This window comes from Hippoglossus stenolepis, chromosome 16 (genome assembly GCF_022539355.2).
Source record: "Hippoglossus stenolepis isolate QCI-W04-F060 chromosome 16, HSTE1.2, whole genome shotgun sequence".
Lineage (NCBI taxonomy): Eukaryota > Metazoa > Chordata > Actinopteri > Pleuronectiformes > Pleuronectidae > Hippoglossus > Hippoglossus stenolepis.
The window spans coordinates 14,834,148-14,854,156 of record NC_061498.1 but is presented as its reverse complement, the minus strand read 5'-3'; the positions used below and the strand labels follow the sequence as shown (position 1 = coordinate 14,854,156).

Below are 20,009 nucleotides of genomic sequence, written 5' to 3'. Positions count from 1 at the left end.
CTTACTTGTTACAGCTGAGGTCTCAGCACCTGTAAATGGAAGATGGGAAATTTAATTGATTAATTGAATCAATTAAATTAAATTTTTCAGCAATAATCTTATAATAATTTCAATTGTACTTGCACTTCTGAGTGATTTTTACATTTTTCTGTTTTTCTTTATTTGGAACCCATGCAATGGTGGACATAGCCAATATTCAGTTTATATCATTATTATATATATTATCTAACACAATCAACGTTTCCCTCTTTTATCAAACACTGAACTCTTGTTTCGTGGACTCGTCTGCGACTCAGACTCGACAGACTCAGCTCAGATGACGCGGCCTCGTGTGTGTGAGCTTACTGCGTGGTCGTTTGCAGATGACCCCGTGCGTGCGATTTCGGCACGAGCCCGGCTTCCACAGGCCGCTGTTGCTCTGGATCCAGAAGCAGGAGTTGGGAGACAGAACGGAGAAGGCGAGATCGTGCGTCTCCCAGTTGGTGTAGGACATCTCTGTTTCCTCGCTCCACACTAGACCCCTACCTGCAGCGGGGACACAAGCGCACGCACCCGGAGACGTAAACACTCTTTCACTTTATCTTAAGGAGAGCACATTGTATAGCATGCTGAGTCATAAGGGTTTCCAAGATTGGCTTTAGTTCTTTCCATTAGCTTATCAAGCATGTTTCAAATTATATAATTGAGTCGTAGTAATTATGATGTTTAAATTAATTAACTTGTTGAAGATAAGGCACCTCGCTATCACATTGAGAGAAACAGTCTTTATCATGTTTCCGCTACTTAATTAATTCTTTCATGATTATTCTGTAAACGATATCATAATTAATCCGGTAAAATTGACTAAATTAGATTCAAACAGAGCAGGATAATTCAACTAAAAGTGGCACAAAACTGTAATGTTTGGATTTAAACTTTCTGAAGGTTGATAAGTCTGCTGCTGTGGATGTTGTTTGAGGTTGGACCTTTCACGCTGATGCCCAGCCAAGCTCCATGTGCCTGCTCCGCATAGCTCTGGATGTGTTCCCACACAAATCCGTTCTCCGTCTCGTCCAAGACCGAGAGAAGCTCTGCTCCCTCTACAAGAGAGAAAAAAGAAAGGAAAGGACAGAAATGGAACAAACCGGAATTGATTGTGCAGCGAGATTTACCAGTGGTGCAGCAGGCTCAATGAAACACTTCTAAATTTAGACATATTGATGGATTTGGTCAATTGTTTGCAGCGGAGAAGGTCAGAAGTGTCGCACTTAATTGGCTTTCAGGTCAGTGTCGCGAGGCCGTGCGGGCCAACGCAGCAGGAGTCTGAGCCGAACAGGACGAGTGTAAGCGACGGGCGAGCTCCTGCAGCTCTCCCCTTACCTTTTTTACAGGACATGCGAGCGTCCTGCTGTAGTCTGAGTGATTGCAGGTTGAAGGCATAACAGTGGTTTCTGAAAGACACCCAGGACCAATCCCCGACAGAGTTGGGACACTTGCCAGGGTAGATCCATTGGTGACCCACAGGCTCGTCTGGCAGGGAGAGAAACATCAGGGATTAACTAAGTTTAGTTGAACTCAAATGAAAGTCAAGTTTAGGTTTTTATAATGTATAGACTGTTGTATATTGGTGTTATTTTACAAATAAATACCACTAATTTGACAGATTGCAGCATCAAGCTTAGCATCACAGGGAGTCATGGTCCACCGCCCAGTAGTGGTCATGTGACCGCATCCAGCCATGTGATTGGGCTCCCCATCATTCCAGTTGGAATACGACACTTCCTCTTCACCCAGCCAGGTGAAGCTCCGTCCCTGAATCAAAGAAAGTACAAGTTGAGAATCACTGCCTCCTGTAGCGTGGAAAACACTGTTGTGCCTCGTGTGACTCTAGTGATTCAATTAAAGTTAAGTTCTTAGGCTCACTCCATAGTTGTAGAGAGCCACCCAGGCCGGCCGGTGCAGACGGTTGATCAGCAGCGTGAGGTACGCCTGCTGGTAGGGATCCTTCACCGTGGCCAGAGTCCCATTCAAAGATTCACACAGATGCAAAGCGCCGGTCCAGTCCAGGCGCTTCTCCACCACCCGGTACGTCACGCCACCCAACTCCACAGGCTTCGACAGGGAGGCAGGAATCAGGGCAGGTGCCGGAGGGAGACCTTGGTCTGAAGAAACAAGGTTCACTGTGCGTCAACACACTTTCTGCTTCAGGTGCAAGTCTCCAGTTTTAAAAACACACACGCTTGAGGTAATAATGAGCTCCACACCTTGATGCCTTTGACAAACGTAGCCATTACTCTCCATCTCACAGGCTCGGGAGGCCCACATGCCGGCGTTCTTCTGCGGGTTCCCGTGAATCATCACCACGCAGTTTCCCTGAGAGGCGACAGTGACATGATCAGAACTGGGACAGAGCGAGGACAACACCAAAGCATCAGAGCTGCGATTGGTGGGTGTTGTTGTGAGTAGCTATACCCGCGTCTTGTTTTGGTGCGGTCCACTGTTGTCGAGTGGCTCTCCGGGGCCCCAGTTGGTGTAGCTGAGCAGGCCAGCCTTGGCCCATTGGAAGTGACCTTTAGAGTCCGAGGTCAAACCCACCCAGAGGTCAACACTGGCGTTGTTCAGCAGGGTGGTGACGAAGGCTGTGGGGCGCAGAATCGATTGTGTCACAGTGGGCATGAGCGTGGAGAGACTTGGGTAACAAACTTCAGAAAAGGTTTAAAGATAAGGACACGCAAGTGCATACCAATGGATAGATAGACAGATCGATTGGATCTAACCAGCTCTCCTCTGTTTGTGAGTGTTCTGCTCTAATTACCTTGCTCCAGATGATTGGTCACCACTGCCAGCACACCTCCCTGAGTCTCACATCTCAGCTTGGACGCAGACCACGTGACCCGGTACGACTGATCGAACACCCTGAAACACTTCACAAAATTCAGCCCAGGTCAGTTTGCGTCCGGACAGTTAAAGGTGCATTAGATAAACTATTACTCTTTAGTTGCTATGCCTCTCTGCCTGTTTGCTGTACAACCAACACGATAAATACACAATGAAATCTACCTTATGCTGATAGGACGCCCATCCATCCGGGCAGCCCGCGGGGGGGTGGGGGGATGACGGGGTCGGAGGAATGGTGCCTGTGACGTTCACTCTCTTACAGATGTAGGGCAGGTCAGAGGGGCATTTCTGATCGGCCCAGTCCGCTGTTCGGAAGTGACAAACACAAGCGCGCGTTAAGTGCACTGCCTTTTCATTTAGCCTCTTGAGGTGTCACATCCCGGCTGCTTGTACCTTTGTTGGCCGACATGTGAACACATCTGCGATCACGGCTGAGCGGATGCGGCCTCCCGAGGGCCCAGGACACGTAATTGAGCACAGAGTGGTCAGACCAGCGGAAACGACCGTCGTTTTCGTAGGTGTGAAGCCCCAGCCACCAGTTATCACCCTCTGCTCTCACCATCTAAAACGTGAGAGAGAAACTGTGAACAAGGCTGCAGTGACCTTGAATATTCAAAGTTTGTTCAGAAAAAAAGAAATACTGCAGGTTTATACCACAGTGTTACTGTAAATGCACAGTTATTTCACCCTGAACCGTAGTTACACAGTGTGGTGGTGATGCAGTATGCAGACACCATAATTAGTGGTGATTTAGGGTCAGTATATCACGGCGTTGCCCAGATTAAACTGGACCGCTTGCAGACACCATGGTGATCAATTGCCTCTTCGGGTTAAATCAACTCCTATAAAGGATGATGAACATTTTGATAAAGTGTCCAGTGCCTTGCGTAAAGTGCTGCCCAGGAAAGCGTCTTCCTCAGCTGAGTGGACGGACGCCAGCGAGGAGTCAAACCAGGAGCAAATCCTCTGGGCCTGGTCCCAAGTGTTGCGGTGGTCAAAAAATTTATATTCAGCCTCCTGGAAGGGAATCCACTCGGGTGAAGAGGTGCCTGATAGAACACGTGGCGAGAAACATGGCCAGACATCACAGGAAGGTTTTCAAATAAACACTGATGAGATTATTTCATTACATTTAGTGGTGTAGTTGAAAGCAAAGAAAATTAAACTGACCTTCAGAGATTTCTGGTTCCTTCTCAACACTACCTAAGAAGACAGGAGCAAGGGAAAGGTGCGTTAATGACATGCAACATGAGCCGGAGGGAGAAATGACTTAAGACGTACCACAAATCAGAAAACAATATTTCAGATGTAGAATTTAAATATGCCCAGGACTAAAATACCAATTTCATCCACAGGACCTTTTAAATATTCACAAAGAAAAGGTCCGGTGTAGTTGTACCTCTGGGGATCTTGCAGATCCAGTCTAGCTCTGAGTCACAGTGCATGGCCAGCCACGTCATTGTGCCCAAGTCTGCCGCAGCACACTGCCGAATGTTATAGTTGTAGCGGCCGAAGTTCTGGTACGTGAACTGAAACACAAACGACAAACAGATTCTGTTTCAAGCATCATTCTAAAAAAAACAATCTGGACAATGAGTTTTTCTTTTTAAATGGTTAAGTTGCCTTTTTTTTTTTGGCGCAGATATCTTTTCAATACTCACAGCCAATCCATCGCTCCACTTCCAACTACCATTGTCCATGGGGTTCCTGCGGTTGAGGCCAATCCAAAACCAATGCTGCTCATGGTCCTCAGATTCCCTATGGACCAAAGCTTCATCATCATCGTCATCATCATCACAATCATCATCATCCCCTATCAGCTGGTCAGAGGTGCCCACCTACCCGAAGGCCTCGTGGAGGACCTGTAAGACGAAGTGCTCCTCGTCCGAGCCGCTGATGCTCAGCAGGTCGGCGCCGTGTCTCCGGCAGAACAGGTGAGCCTGCAGCCAGCTCAGCTTCTGCTCCAGCTGCGAGTAATGAAACACCTGCAACACAGGTAGTGAAGAGGTTATGACATTTTAAGCACACATGGTAAAGTTTGACTTAACTGCAAAGACACGGTGTGAAACATTTCTGGGACGAACCTTGTAGCAGTAGCGCAGGTTACTGTTGCTCTTCCAGCCGCTGGGACAGGAGCCGCTGAGACTCGGGGTGGGCTGGGGGACGGGCGGCTCGGGGCTCACAGACTTGTCCTGGTCCTGTCTGCAGATGAATTTCGCCTTCGATGACGCACAGTCTTTCACCTCCCACAGACCTGTTGCGAAGCCCGTCGCCATGGAAACGCAGCCGCCATGGACGTTGACTGAAATAGACACAGGGTGAAACGTAGGTGAGTAAAGAGAAGAAAACATACCGCACTGATGAAACATGTGGAAATACAGGAATGATGAGGACGACTGTGGACATTATCTTATAAGCCAGTGAACTCTATTTTTCTCTAAACTCTCTTACCGATCATCATTACGGATCATATTTTCTAAAATGCTGTGTGGTCTGTTAGTATATGGCAAACACATATTTACTTAAATAAATTAAGAAATACTGTTCCTACGGCTTTTCTCACAAAACTTCATGATACAATCACAGGCTTCAAAGTAAAGGTCTTGAGGTGGAAGTGAGGTTTAATAATAATAATAATAATAATAATAATAATAATAATAATAATAATAATAATAATAATAAATCATGTAAAAATCCAACCAAAGGTTTCTTCTACAAGTCAATCATTGGTGTTGGATTTGGGGTGTTATGATTAAAGCCTTATTATGAGTATATACAGTCTATGGTACTCACCAGTGTCAATACAAAAAATATCATCCTATGACAAAAACCTTCAGATAAAGTTTAACATCGTCGGCCTCCATCCAGCCATTCAATCCAACTGAAGTAACAGACTCTGGCTATAATCTATGCAGAGGTGAAAGTCCAAATATTTGGATCTATCAGGCCAGAAGACTCGGCCATGACCAGGTTTTGAATGTCTAAAAGGTCTGGTTTCATGATTATCTGTATAAAAAGAACACCATGATCACATTTCCTGCCTCATTCCTGTGCTGCCGCCTTCGCAATGTGTCGTAAGACTGTTTCACAATTTCCTCAACAAATGGTTCAAATTTTGATGCATTAACCTCAGAAAACCTCAGGTTTTGTCTGCTGCGCTCGGATAATCAGCTTATCAATGCTTCTGTATAGAGCAATCAGCATATCAGCATTTAAAAGAAAACAAATCCAGTTCAATCCAGCTTCTTCTTTGAATTGGATTAAGTCCCAAACTGGCTGTTGTTCAGAACGGACCTCATGTTTTGGGCAATTGAAAATCCACAGCGATGGATTAGAGGAAACTATAATAATCCCCTCAGGGAAGTGAACTCATCACAGCGACAGTGGTAACAACTAATAAATGAAGCACAATGAAATTACAACAGCAGTAATAAAAGACTAGAGCTGAATCAGGTAGACCAATGAAAAACCTTGTAAAAACATGTTGAAATCTATAAGGTTTTAATCGATTTTTCATCAATATACAATTAAATCTGATTCCTCTTGATCATTACATTTACATCCTTTACGACACCCTGATTTTGACCAAAAAGGTTGTTCTTTTCCTGTTGTCTGTTTTGACAACTTAACTCAGAGTTAATTCTGTAAATCATGTTTTTGGGCTACCTGGCTCGTCACGATTCCAGTTGGTGTAGGTCACGTCGTCGCCACTGAGCCAGCGGAAAGACCCGCTTTGATCGTGGAGGCCGATCCAGAGGGAATCTCCCGAGCGACCGAACAACAGGCTGTTGGCGAAGGCCTGCTCGAACCTGCGGAGGTTTAAATAGGGGCTTTAAGGAAAGCAAGCACCGACGAGGCAGACTGTGGCGACTTTCAAGGTAAAGTGTATGTGTGTCCAGGTGTGTGCACGCTGCTGTACACACCTATTTGTAATGGTAACAAGGGAGGCTCCGTAGTCCTCACAGGATTTCCTGGCTTCATCAAAGGTGAGTAGGTCTTCTCCCACCCAGTAACAAGCTGGACTGTGCCACTTCCAGCCCTGAGAGGAGAGGAAGAGGAAGAGCAAGAGGAAGAGGAAGAGGAAGAGGAAGAGGAAGAGGAAGAGAAGAGGCAATTAAGCAGATATGGAAATTAACCACCTTAAGAGAGGAAACTCAGAGTATTGGTGGATCCAGATCAGGGGACAGATACAGGAACTTCTATTTTTTGCACTTTTTTAACATTACAAGATTTTTCAACATTTTCACTGTTTTCCAGGAATAATTAATGGCTCTTGATGAAAACAATCATACACATTAAGGGAACAGATATCTGTGAGCGTGTGTGAACTTTGGTGCAGCTTGATTGTATTTAAAAGGACTGTGAGGCCTCGACGAAGGTATCTGCTCTGTGCCATTCTGGTTCAATAATTTGAAATCACTGTATGGGCATCAAACTACAGGTGAACAGCAATTGTGCTAATATTAATGGAAGTGCAGTGCTAAATTTGAAACAGCTCAGTAGCAGCACAAAGTTAGGGACTATGGCAACAACTAACTGGAGCAGTTTAAGGAAAACACCATCAAATAGCATTCAACTATTTTGGGGTGGAGGACGTAATCGCTCCACTTGAAACACTAACCACATCATTCCTTTGCCCTTAATCTTCCACTGAATTTCATTCACATCTGTTAAATACTTTAAAACACATTTTGCTCACTAGCAGACAGACAGACAAACAGGGGAAGTGAAAAACACAAACGATCTCCGAAAAAGCAACAGAAGTGAGTCCACTCATACGACCTGATTTTATCCTGAATGCAGAATACAAAAACGAACAAGTCTATGCACGCAGAAATAGCTTTTCCCTGGCCTCGATCCCTCCTGTCGGCTCTTGCACTGTAGTCGTGGAAGTGCGCAGATGCAGCCAACACGCCGAGGGTCACGAGGGGTGAGATATTGAGTGAGATCGGAAGGGAGAGAAAGTGCAGCTTCTTGTGAAAAAGCTCCACCTCGGGCTTTTTGCACAGCCACGTTTGGCATCTAGACAGAAACCTCAAATATTATACCTGCTGGAGAGGCCTGACCTCACATCTCCTTCAAATATTCTCCCTCTTTTCTGTCTTTATTTTCTGCAGAACATCAAACATCTTGAGTATTTTTCCATGATTTCCCCAATATGACCAAATATGCAAATATAATTTTCAACCCCATACCCTCAATTTGATTTTACAAGAATCATTTGAAAATATACAGAATTTTGATGGAATGCCTTGGTCACCCAGTGCAGTTTCAGGGTACATGATTGTTTCCCCAGACACCTGGTTCACCATGACCTTTGACCACTGAAATTTAATGAGTTAATATTTGAGTCCAAGTGACACCTTATCAAAAGTTGAAGATATTTCCTAAAGGCAGACAAGGAGCAAAAAAACATGTTTGTTGTGTCTTGAGGCCACCGTGACCTTGTGGTTTGACCTTTCACCACCCGTATCTAACCAGTTGATCCGTCAAAGTGAACATTTTTGACAAATTTGAAAGGATTTTTTTCCTGGTGGTCTTAAGATAACACGTTCACAAGGCAAAAACTAAGAGGTTTGAGAGGTCGCAGTGACCTTGACCTTTAACCTTCAAAATAGAATCAGCTTATCTTTGAGTCCAGGTGAATGGTTGTACTAAATTTAAAGAAATTGCTTCAAAGTCTTTAAGAGCTGTTGCTTTTATAAACCAAACACGTGTTTTTTAAGGTCACAGCGATCTTCACTGGCACAGAGGCATAAAACCGACAGACAGTCGCACCATAAGCTTTTTTTGAGTTACAAAATTATCTTTGTAATTTCAAATCCCAAAATCTCAAAGAAATCTGGTGTACTATTCGGCAACTGTATCCTTAAACATTAACAAAAATGAACACAGGAACCCAGGGAGTTTGCACTTTCATTATTTTCGGGCCCCCCTTGTGTCTGAGGGGCCTAAGCAGCTGCTGACACCACAGGGTGCCTCCGACTTTAGCAATCAGTCTTTTCAGATCTCACTGTTTATTCGCACATGAAGCAGCTGCGCTACCCTCATAATAAAATCACTATCTTTGCTAGGTAGACGGAAGAAAACAATAGTGTGAGGAGCCGCTGCTCAAGATGACGGCGTCGCAATAATGAGCAATCTGTTGTGTTTTTTGGAAGAATGAGCTCAGGATGGGGTAAATGGTTTTGGGGATTGTGTGGTTGAATGTTGCAGAGACGGTCAGCGGGCTCTCGCTCATTGTTGTTTCACATGTTGCGTGTAGTGAGATCATCTGCTCAAAAACAAGCCGCCGCGCCGCCGCAGGGCCCTGCAGCGCGCGCCATGCCAAATGACCCCTGTCACATTACCACCCATGACGCCTCGCTCCCCGGGGAGCGGGGGTAAAGATTCATTACGCCAAACAAATGGTCCATCCATACAGAGATCTTTGTTGAGAGCCGAGCAGCTGAGATCCAGCACGACCCCCAGCTTCAGATCATTTGCATCATGAGTCAACACATGAACACACAAAGATGTAACTCCTTCATCTACACAGACACACTGTGATAGTCCCCTATAATTCAAACATCACTGATAAAGAACCCACTAACTTTAACGATAAAGATTTTCAGTAAGCAGGTAGAAGTCAGGTATGATCTGCTGTATGATCTCATATGGAGAGAATTAAGATGTGTGGACTCAGAGACAGATGTAGATGGATCCTCCAGATGTGGTTCACTTCATCATGTGGCTGAAGTAGTGGGCGCCACAGTGCATGTTAATGTATGAAGTGAATGCACTTACTGAATGAAGATACAAACGTCTCAATTTGATTTGTTTTTACTTTCACTTTGGCTTTTTAAAATTATGCATGAAGCCAAATTGCTCTGTGTGTGTGTGTGTGTGTGTGTGTGTGTGTGTGTGTGTGTGTTACCTCTCTAGGACCTTCCCCACTAAAAACACTGTCCTGGTCAGGACCAATTAGATAGGGGAAGTTTTAAAAGGTTTGGGTTAAGTTGTTCACAATGAATGAAGTCAAGGCAGTGTCCTTACAAGGATAGCTGTTTAAAAAAAACACTTATTTTAACTCTAACTTTATCCCTCTCTTGTCTTTCCAGTGAGTTTGCAGAAGCATTTAGTGTGTGTGTGTGTGTGTGTGTGTGTGTGTGTGTGTGTGTGTGTGTGTGTGTGTGTGTGTGTGTGTGTCTGGTATGCCTGGTAAACTTCCAAGTCTTAAGGGAGTGATTTATGTTACAGTTAGAGGCTCAGGGCAGACGAGTGGGCGGGCGGACGGGTGAGAGCTGGGCAGCAGCTCTGGGAAAAGGGGTCAAAGGTGAAGAAATGGCTGGAATATCATAATAATAAGAGTAATAGTTATGTTCCCGTTAACACTGCAGACTGTCAGCAGCTGGAATAAGATCACTGACACGTTCTCAGCAGAATCGTCAAGAGAGGAAAAGAGCCCTACTTGTTTGCAGTCTTGGTGTTGAGGTTTCCCTTCACTCTTTGTTCCTGGTTTCTTACAGATGGAGGGCAGGGTCATATTACAAGGGCTGTCGTCCCAGCGGCCGTCCTGCACATGCAAGCAAGACACAAACAAAACGAGAGAGCACAGCTGTTAAATATATACAGATGGAGGAGAATTGCTGACAGTCTTTTGGCTTTGGAGAGGGGTCAGCGTGAGGGTGAGGGTGAGGGTGGTCACTCACGAGCCCCCAGAGGGAGACGCAGTCCTCTTGGGTGTTGCGGAAGTTATTGGGTTCAAACGGGTGCCAGTAGGTGAAGATGACGGGCGTGTGGTCGGTCCACTGGAAGTCCATTTGCATTATGGTGTCATGGAGCCCTATCCACAGTTGTTCGATGTCTGACAGAAGACACACACAACACAAGAATGCAGTTATGCAACTATGGCCTTCATATGAAATTCTCACTTTTTCCAAGGGGTTCAATAATGAAGTTGGAGAACATCCATGACCTAAATATTTGATTTCTCACATCATGTGCTGTTAATCAGCTCAGGAAGGAAGCTGGAACTGTCTCGTTTCCACTACATTTGAGCTTGGTGTGAAGACATGGGCTAAAAACACAACATAATCGATATTTTTACCTCCGCCAAGAACACAATAATGGACTGGATTACCACGAAACATAATGGAAGGATGTGGTATGTGTCAGGGTAGAACCCATTCAATTTCGGTGTGGATACGGATCAGCAGGAGGATCCGGGAATTTCTTTTCACTTTCTTTAACATTGCCAGAAAGGATGCTTTTCAACATTTTCGTTGATTTTACAGAGAATAATTCATGGATCATGATGAACTAAAGCGGGCATGTTTAGGTGACTGATATTAATGAGTGTGTGCAATTTGGTGCAAGGTGCTATTGTAGTTGAACTATATTTTTTACAGAAAAGATATCAAAATCCTCCAGGAAGCTTCTACTCCATAATTGCCAGAGGCATTATGTTTTCAGGTCGTCCGTCCAACCATCCCGACGACATCTGAAGAACGTCTAGAGGGAATTTCTTCAAATTTGGTACAAAGATTCACTTGGACTTAAGAAAACACTGAGAATTTTAATTGTTGTTATAGATCTGAGTGTGTGGACCCTGACCCACTGTACTTCAGAACATTTACATTTTTTGTCTTTGCTAAGCCTGATGTTTTTTTCTTCTTCTACATTTATACAGAAAATATTAATAAAAATATTGTACATTTCATTCCGTCAATCTAAAGACAAGATGAAATCCCTGTGGAGCAGCCATAGAGCTCTCAGAGACAGAACAGAAGTCCAGTTTAAGCTTGAAAAACAAATCTGACATGTCGCAGTGAATAAACACAAACGAAGTGAAAAGAGAATATGATTTGTAGGATTTCATCTCGTGCAATTCAGAGGGGAAAGGTACAGTGCTATAAAAAACAGAAATCACCTTTTTTCAAGTTGCGAATGATGAACTCCAGCTCAGGTAGGGTGTGGACACTGACCAGGTTGGACTCCATCTTCTGGCAGGTTTTCTGAGCCGTATCCCAGTCGCTCTTCTCTGAAGTCAGCTTGTAGCAACCGGCCTGGAAGGCCTGCCAGCCCACATCACACTCATACTTCTTATCATCTGTCCAAGAATCTATGGGAGCAGAAAGATAAAAAACAATCGAGCTGTGGACGTTGGCACCATGGCTGGACTGTTACTGCTGTGTTTTACTTGAATGGACGAATGCACAGACCTGTAGTGAAGGGGTCCATGGTGGCATTGGGCCTCTTCTTACAGACATATGGCAGAGCAACAGAACAATCGCGGTTTTGCCAGCGACCTGATGACTCAGTCCTGATCACAGCACAGTTCTCCTCTTCTTCGTGATTCGGCTGGTCTGAGGATGAGACATAGAACTCATCAGAACATCTCTCAGGTCCTCGATCGAAGCACAACATTCTCAACAGTAAAAGACTGTGGCTGTGTTTGTTTGAATTAAAAATGAGAAGGCCGACACATTCAGCCTTCTGTGGGAAGCAAATGTTTAAAAAAAAACATCAGGCTTCAAAGCTTGATTTGGTTTTCCAGGCTAACCTTGTTCCCAGTTGAGATACTTGAGCGGTGAGGTGTCGGCCCACTGCCAGCCCCCGTTGATGTCCAGGTCGTTGAGGCCAATCCACAAAGCAGCGCTGTAGCCGGACAGAAAACCTAGAACAGCAGGACAATACCTTTCTCAGATGGTATCAAATATGACACAACGGTTTTCTCTGTGCACTTTTGAGAGGGAGGACAGAAAACAAGGATGACTTTTCAACACTGCTTTCACTTATAGGCTGAAGAGCCTCTCAAGTCAGTTAGGGTTTTAACTGTCAACACAGGATTGAATAAAAAACTGAGTTTTTTGTGAGAATAGTGAGAAGAAAGTGAGAAAAAAATCCACTATTCCTGTTGGAGGATCAAATAAGCAAACCAGATAGACAGTGTTTGCCTGTAAGACGTTATGCTGTAAGCACATTTCCCTGCTACTGACTTTTGAATTGGTCAAAGGCAACCTGTGAAACTAAAGGTGGTAACACAGCCTCCCTGAACGAGGTCTCACTGGACCCCAGAAATAATTCAAGTTTCAAGAAATCAAGGTGCAAATCATCACTGATTCTGAGAGGAGAGGGTGAAACATGAAAATAAAATTCCAAATGACTACATTTTTTTCCCATTTTGTATAGTGTGTTAATAATTAGTTGTAAGTCGATTTGCAGTTATGTTTTGTGATTTGTTGCTGTCGTCGTGATTTGCACTTCAGGGCCACCGTAGATTTTCTCCATGTTGATTAATTGGTTGACATTTCTGATTTATTTCTGATGTGTTGTGTTTTTTGTTTTGCTGTTGTGTTTTCTTATTTGCCATTATTTTTCTTTTGTTGTGTTTTTATAATTTGTTAATCTGATTTGCACTTCTGGGCCACCGTAGATTTCCTCATTGATTTTTGCCTCATACTTCTGTGTGTTTAGATTAACAGCTGTGTTCAGTGTAGAAGCAACATGTGTACAGACAGTGACCATTTTTTATGTCGAGGATTAGTTAACAGATAAAACCAACCAGATGATTTCATGGAATAGATTCAGACTTTATCAGTACTGTGTCACAGAAGTTGTAGGCAAAGGAAAAAAAACCATTTATTTCAGAAGCTTCAACAGATGTGAACACCTCCTTCACACTGACGTTACCATTAATGTAGGTCTGCTCATGCAGCTTGGTGATGCTCAGCAGGTCTGCCCCCTGCTGCTGGCAACTGATCCGTGCCTCGCTCCATGACAACGTAGCGTGGAAGTTAAACTGGTAACAGCTGTCCGTCAGCGGGTCAGTATCCCAGAATGTCTCACAGCCGCTGCCTGAGAGCGAGGGAGAGACGCGAGGAGTCAGTCAGAGCAGAGGAGAAAGTAGGAGGACACCGGAGTTGACATGGCTGAAAAGAAGCTCAGTGAGATAATAGGGTTCCAGTGAGCTGAGAGATGTAACAGTACAGTCCTGAACTGACAAAGTGATCACTCACTTTTAACAGGACAAAACCCCCAACTCTCGTCCTTGCCATAGTCAAAGGTGGTGGCGCACCAGAGGTGACCGTCCTCCCGGCCGATACCGGTGCAGGTGTGGAACCACTGGCCATCGTACAGGAAGGGCAGGTGGCAGGGGCGGCCGTTAGAGTTGCCCTGGATGGTGTAGATCTCTGTCAGGAAAAGAGAGGGGGGGGGGACTGTAAATCCCTGACTCGCTTGAGTTGCCTAAAGTTATGGCTGCGAGCTGTGCTGAACTGAAACACCGTATCTGTTTTCTCAGCGACTCGTATAATCAAACAGAGGGTGATATTCCAGTCAAAACAATAAAGTCAACCAGTGGTCAGCAGAGGGAGGGGCAAACAAATAAATAAAGGCAGGTTATGAGGAAAACTCAATATTTTCATTCTGAAGTTTATGTGAAAATTGAATCAACAGCTGTGGATTTAGAAAAAAAGGCTGGATTTGAATATTTATATTCTAAAGCAGTTTCTTTTAGCAGTGATCCCACACTGCTTCACAACGTCCTCATATAGGTCTTTTGTTATTGTTTTCATCGATATACATTACATTTCATTTAGCTGACGCTTTTATCCAAAAGGACTTACGATAAGTGCATTCAACCATGAGGGTACAAACCCAGAACAGCAAGAATCAAGTAAGTACAATTTGCTTCAAAAAAGCCAAACCACAAGTGCTACATGTAAGTGCCATATAAGTACAACTACACTTATTGTTTATTTATTTATTTTTAATATAAACACCAGAGTTGACAGTGTTTTATTAGACATCATCTTCTTAAACAATGTGTAGTCGGAAGAGATGTGTCTTAGTCTGCGGCGGAAGATTTTGGAAGACTTTCTGCTGTCCTGATGTCATTGGGGAGCTCGTTCCACCATTTAGGAGCCAGGACAGCAATCAGTCATGATTTTGTTGAGTGGCTAGCTCGCAGTGAGGGAGCAGCGAGCCGATTGGCCGATGCAGAGCGGAGTGGACAGACAGGGGTGTAAGGTTTAACCATGTCCTCGATGTAGACAGGACCCGATCAGTTCACAGCACGGTACGCAAGTACTAGTGTCTTGAAACGGAAGCGGGCAGCCGAAGTTACATATGAAACGTTTAAGTTTTCGTGATTTTATTTTTGATCTTACTCAAACTTTGGTGTAATGAAAGTTATCAGATGACCATTGTATCTTTCTGAATATTTGTATTTCAAAGCTGGATCTTTGAGCAGTTTTTTAGACCTCCATCAAAGAGATTATGTTTTCGTTTGTTTGTTTATCTGTTATTAAGCAGGAATACACAAAAACAAGAGAATGGATTACCGTGAAATTGGAAGGAAGGAAGGAAGTGGTATGGGTCAAGAAAGAACCAATAAAAATTTTGTCCACATCTGGATCAGGGGGCAGATAAAGTGAATTTAACTGAGGGAACTGTTGGGCCGTTGCGAGGATATCGCGCTCTACTGAGTGCCATTCTATTCTATATCTGATTTCTGCAGTTTGACAAAATCGTCTGAGGTCCCCAAAATGCAGGAGTCCATTTGTTCTTTCCACCAGTGTAGTTTGGTGTGAAGAGAAGGCCAACAGTGAGGGAGAGAGAGGGAGAGAGAGGGAGAGAGCTGGAGAGAGAGGGGGAGCCTGGATCTGTAGTGTTACCAAAACACCAATGGCCAATGGAAAGTAGGGCAGACATGTTAAATGAGGGAGGAAAGATTTCTGAAGCTCCCTCCCTGACTTCCCCTCTGTGCTCCACCACTGTCTGGCTGCAGTGGAGCTGCTCCCCCGGTTGACTAATGTCAGAGGTATTCCTCTCCAGCTTCGAGTTGACTCCACAAAGAAAACTTGTGAAGATCGTCACATGAAAGTTAAATATGTCAATGGATCAAGTTGCCACAAAACAATAAAATAAAAGAGGAGAGGAATAATAAAGAATAAAGTATAAGTTGAGTTTCTGGTCTTATATTTTTGGCAGATCTGGTTTTAATCACTGTCAAGCAGAAAGTCCTACAGCTACGGCGAGGTTTATCAACGAACAACCATGACATTCGATACGGGTAAGAATTGCACTGACAGCGGAAATGAGGCTTAGCTGCAAACCACCGTGGTCAGATTTAATCTGGAGTGAAAACTATAAATAAATACAAATATACTTGAGGGTAGGGACAACTCTGTGTGTTTACTGGAGTTTACAAACACCGGCAGTGTTTTGCTTGGCTTTCTGACTGGCAGCCAGCCGCGTGTCCCGGAAGATTCCATCACAGCAACGTCCATTTGATCGGATGCAGCTGTGGCGCCCACAACAGTAAGACTATCTGCCGCAGAGAGGCAGCACAACACACAGGGAAGGAGCAGCTCATCCTTCAGGCCAAATCACTGATGATGAATGAGGTGCAGACTCTTTGATTGGGTGCAAGCCCTAACCCTAACCCTAACCCTAACCCCATCTGGTATGTCATTCCTCACTTTTGTTTTGCTGTATCATTTTGTCTATATTTTTTTATTTATAATTACTTTTGAAGATAAAATATGTAACAATTCTTCATTAAAATGTCTAAAAACAACTAGACCCCCCAGTTATATATAGTGAGAGTTATATATTTTGTTGACTTGTGTATACCAAAAATGTTTCCAACAACATTCAAACCCAGTGAAATCCCCAGTTTTATTCAAGGTTATGGGACTTTTCATTTTGGTCGCCTTTTCATTTTGTCATGTCCACTTTACTCATGGCTTTGCACTTCTCTGCTATAACTTCCAGGGAAAGTGGCAAATGACATAGGAAAAGCACAGTGAGCCAGTCTGCTTTTTTCCCCCCTTCCATTGTGGAATGGATCCCGAATATTTATTGCAATTTGCTGAGTAACGTCTATAAAATTTAAATACATTGCCTCATCCGTGAACATGATTCAACGCTGCTTCACTACGTCATCAAAGTTTATCTTTGTTATTGTTTTGATTGCTAGGCCCGAAATGATCTATTATGTTAAAATTGTAAGCTTTCTTTGGGTTAATGAAAACAATCACATTCATATTCCTATTGTATCTCTTACTATTCCATTCTCTATTTAATATTCAGCATTGCACAGGATTTATGGTTTGAAAATGTTAATGGGAATCTGGAAGTGTAATTATTTTGAAAACCTTTTTGGATAAGAGAGGTAAAGAGAATCAGAGCTACCGTAATCCTGGTTCTTAGCACGATACATTTTGCCACACAGGTCCTGCATGCCACCATGCAGAGTCCATTTCAGCTTGGAGGGAGAGGAGGCGGCGGAGGAGTTCAAAATCGACGGCGAGGGAAGGTAGTTGTTGAGGTTCTCCAGCACCTGGCCACAGGTCCAGGTCCAGCGTACTCTGGGGGGCTCCCGGTCACATGTGTACACGCCCAGAGGAGACTTGTCCGCCTTGGAGGTGAGGTTACCGGTGGTCACTCCCAGGCAAAGCGAGGAGCCCAGGTTGAACAGGCGTCCTCGGGTCACCCACTTCCAGCGCTGGTTGTCTTCCTCACAGGATTTTGACAGGACGAGGGAGTGATCCCGCACCCCCAGGCACCCGTTGGCTCCCTCATGGAAGAAAGCAAACTCATCAGAGTCCAGTGGCGCTGTGGAGAGAGAGAGAGAGAGAGAGAGAGAGAGAGAGAGAGAGAGAGAGAGAGAGAGAGAGAGAGAGAGAAACAGTGGTGTGAGTCAATAATGCTAATGAAAACAGGATCCCATGTTAGCAGCTAGTGTGGCAGGAGAAGAGGTCAGGGAGCAGATCCATATCTCCATTACTGGATGTACTGCTGGGTCACAACTAGGGTTGCAAAGGGGCGGAACATTTTCGGTAAATTTCCGGAAACCTTCGGGAAACTTTCCATGGGAAGTTAAGCTCGGGAATTTTGGAAATCTTGACACTTTTTTTGCAAATGTTAGCTTATAACAGGGAACTTAAATGTAGTTGAAAACCAGACTAGGCAAGCCAAGCTCAGCTGGAACCTGGATGCAGCTAGTTGGGAACATTGTCTGCCAGAAACGTAAACCTATGACTTTCTGTGGTTTTTGAACGTCTTTGTCATTACCTAGCATATTGATTACTTGTTACACTGAAGCCATGTTCATTTTAATACCAAGTTTATTTGTGTACAGTAGGCTAACTTTTTACAGCAGTGAGAGTTGGATGTATGTATGTCCACACAAAAGTACACCATCACCTCGATTACTCGCGGCTGTTAGGGTCCATCAAAAAAGCGCGAGTTGGGCTACTTATCAAAAATAAAAGTAATTACCGCAAATTAAAGGCTGAGCAATAAAAACGTCATTCAAAACTCTATTTTAAAGATGTATGGAATGCAGCACACGCTGTGTTTCTTTGAAAAGGATGTAGCTAGCTATTGTAAACCAAATTGACAGAATTAATGGATTGTTTTATTTTTCTCTCAACCCGACATGATCAAATGCGTCAAATGAAAGTCCGAAGTCCTCTTGCCCGAGAAAGCACGCTGTATCCATTATTGATTGACAACGCAAACAGGTGACTGTATTTATAGTCCACAGGAACAAAATTGTCTTGCTGGCAAGTGGCTAACGTTAGCAATTCTAGATCTTGCAGCATGATCTTGGTTAAAACAACCAAGATCATGGTTGATCATGGTTGATGACATCATCAACATCGCTTTCTCCTCCGCTGAGCCACAGGAGACATTTAACACCTGTGAACTACTGATGTTTATGTGTAAATCTCCTTCCCCTTTGCACTTTACATCCATTTCCTCTAAAGTAAAAATATATTCAGAAACCACCAATACTCATCTCCAACATACTGTCATATAGAGGAAACTGCTGAGGTCAGATTTTCATATTTAAGTCCATCGTTCCTGCAGGTTTTGATAAGTTTTCACTGACCGGGTTCTATCCTGAGATCCACATAGAGACTGTAGAGTTCTACTCACAAATGGATTAAGTCAAAAATGTCATTTTTAAAATTTGTATTAGAAATGTTTGCATGCATGTCTGCTTATGACAAAACAAAATGTTTATATTTATGTCTGTATATGACAAGGTAAATACAGTTAGTATAAATTACCCCAAAGTTTCCAGTTTATTCCCATTAATTCCCGTATATTCCCGTTAATTCCCATGGAAAGTTTCCAACTTTGAATATTCCTGGAATTTTGCAACCCTAGTTACAACTAGTTTGAGCAGTGGACTCTGATGTACCTGCACTTCAGAGGTATTAATCCTCTAGTAATCCTGTAATAACCCTAAAATTCTGCATGCACATTATACGACAGGGGTCTCAGCAGGAAGTTATTGAAATGACACGCTATAAACTGTGAAAGGGGGCTGCACATGTTTTTAATGTTAGGTCAGGAATCAGGGTTGAAGTATTTCACAGTGCATCTCAAGAAATAACCCCATTCCCCGGTTTGACCTGGAAAAGCCTCTCTCTTTGTTCACTACAGCTTGTGGTGTCTATTTCTTCTGGGTTAAACTGCGGAGAGAGAGCGGTGCATGAATATGTGATGACACCATCATGGGAATCTGTACAGTGACTCACACATGCATTTGACTCATGTAAGTGAATGTTAACAGGTCTGAATTTGATTAATTTGATGAAACTGTAATGGCCCTCAGGGGTGAACTGGGTAACTGTTTTCACGCTGCCGACTTCTCACCACCGCACACTGATGTCTTTTACTTGGGTCTGATTCTCCGAGGAGCTATATCTGCTCGTGAGGTGTTACCCACAGAGCCTTGCAGTATTCTCCTGCATGTTCCCGACATCCAAAATAAATAAAGATGTTAACAAAAAATAGGGAGTTACTGAAAAAAAATGTGTTGAACTTGACACATCCGCAGCAGTGGCCGGACGCCAGGCGCAGTGACTGGAATTTCGGGAACAAAACCCGACACCCTTTCTCCATAAAAATATGTGGTTTTCCTTCAGTTCTGTTTTTCTTTTCTTCTCTTTTTTTCTTGCAGGATTTAGAGATTGGCAACCAAAAGAGCCAGGACTGCGAATGTGCTGGTGTGTGGTAATGATTGTGTGTGAAGTTGGAAGGCAGGAAGACAAAGAAATATATTTCAGGCTTGTAGGAGTGACTGTAAATTAAAACAACTTTGGAAAAGAAAACATATCCCCAACATA

General features: G+C 43.7%; 1 protein-coding gene across 1 annotated transcript in view; it reads right to left on the bottom strand.

Moving 5' to 3' along the window:
- mrc2 (mannose receptor, C type 2) overlaps positions 1 to 20,009 on the bottom strand; it is a 28,072-nt gene that overhangs the window by 2,546 nt on the left and 5,517 nt on the right. The window contains exons 2-28 of the mRNA XM_035179901.2: positions 17,059 to 17,481; positions 13,878 to 14,051; positions 13,552 to 13,716; positions 12,422 to 12,535; positions 12,081 to 12,224; positions 11,789 to 11,980; positions 10,569 to 10,723; positions 10,328 to 10,432; positions 6,801 to 6,916; positions 6,544 to 6,686; positions 4,962 to 5,179; positions 4,720 to 4,862; positions 4,539 to 4,635; positions 4,277 to 4,406; positions 4,048 to 4,080; positions 3,760 to 3,926; positions 3,271 to 3,439; positions 3,040 to 3,182; positions 2,795 to 2,903; positions 2,452 to 2,618; positions 2,244 to 2,352; positions 1,903 to 2,141; positions 1,629 to 1,791; positions 1,360 to 1,509; positions 966 to 1,079; positions 346 to 525; positions 6 to 29 (exon numbers count right to left, since the gene is read on the bottom strand). Coding sequence (XP_035035792.1) covers positions 6 to 29; positions 346 to 525; positions 966 to 1,079; positions 1,360 to 1,509; positions 1,629 to 1,791; positions 1,903 to 2,141; positions 2,244 to 2,352; positions 2,452 to 2,618; positions 2,795 to 2,903; positions 3,040 to 3,182; positions 3,271 to 3,439; positions 3,760 to 3,926; positions 4,048 to 4,080; positions 4,277 to 4,406; positions 4,539 to 4,635; positions 4,720 to 4,862; positions 4,962 to 5,179; positions 6,544 to 6,686; positions 6,801 to 6,916; positions 10,328 to 10,432; positions 10,569 to 10,723; positions 11,789 to 11,980; positions 12,081 to 12,224; positions 12,422 to 12,535; positions 13,552 to 13,716; positions 13,878 to 14,051; positions 17,059 to 17,481 — 4,086 coding nt within the window. The remainder of the gene's footprint in view (positions 1 to 5; positions 30 to 345; positions 526 to 965; positions 1,080 to 1,359; positions 1,510 to 1,628; positions 1,792 to 1,902; positions 2,142 to 2,243; positions 2,353 to 2,451; positions 2,619 to 2,794; positions 2,904 to 3,039; positions 3,183 to 3,270; positions 3,440 to 3,759; positions 3,927 to 4,047; positions 4,081 to 4,276; positions 4,407 to 4,538; positions 4,636 to 4,719; positions 4,863 to 4,961; positions 5,180 to 6,543; positions 6,687 to 6,800; positions 6,917 to 10,327; positions 10,433 to 10,568; positions 10,724 to 11,788; positions 11,981 to 12,080; positions 12,225 to 12,421; positions 12,536 to 13,551; positions 13,717 to 13,877; positions 14,052 to 17,058; positions 17,482 to 20,009) is intronic.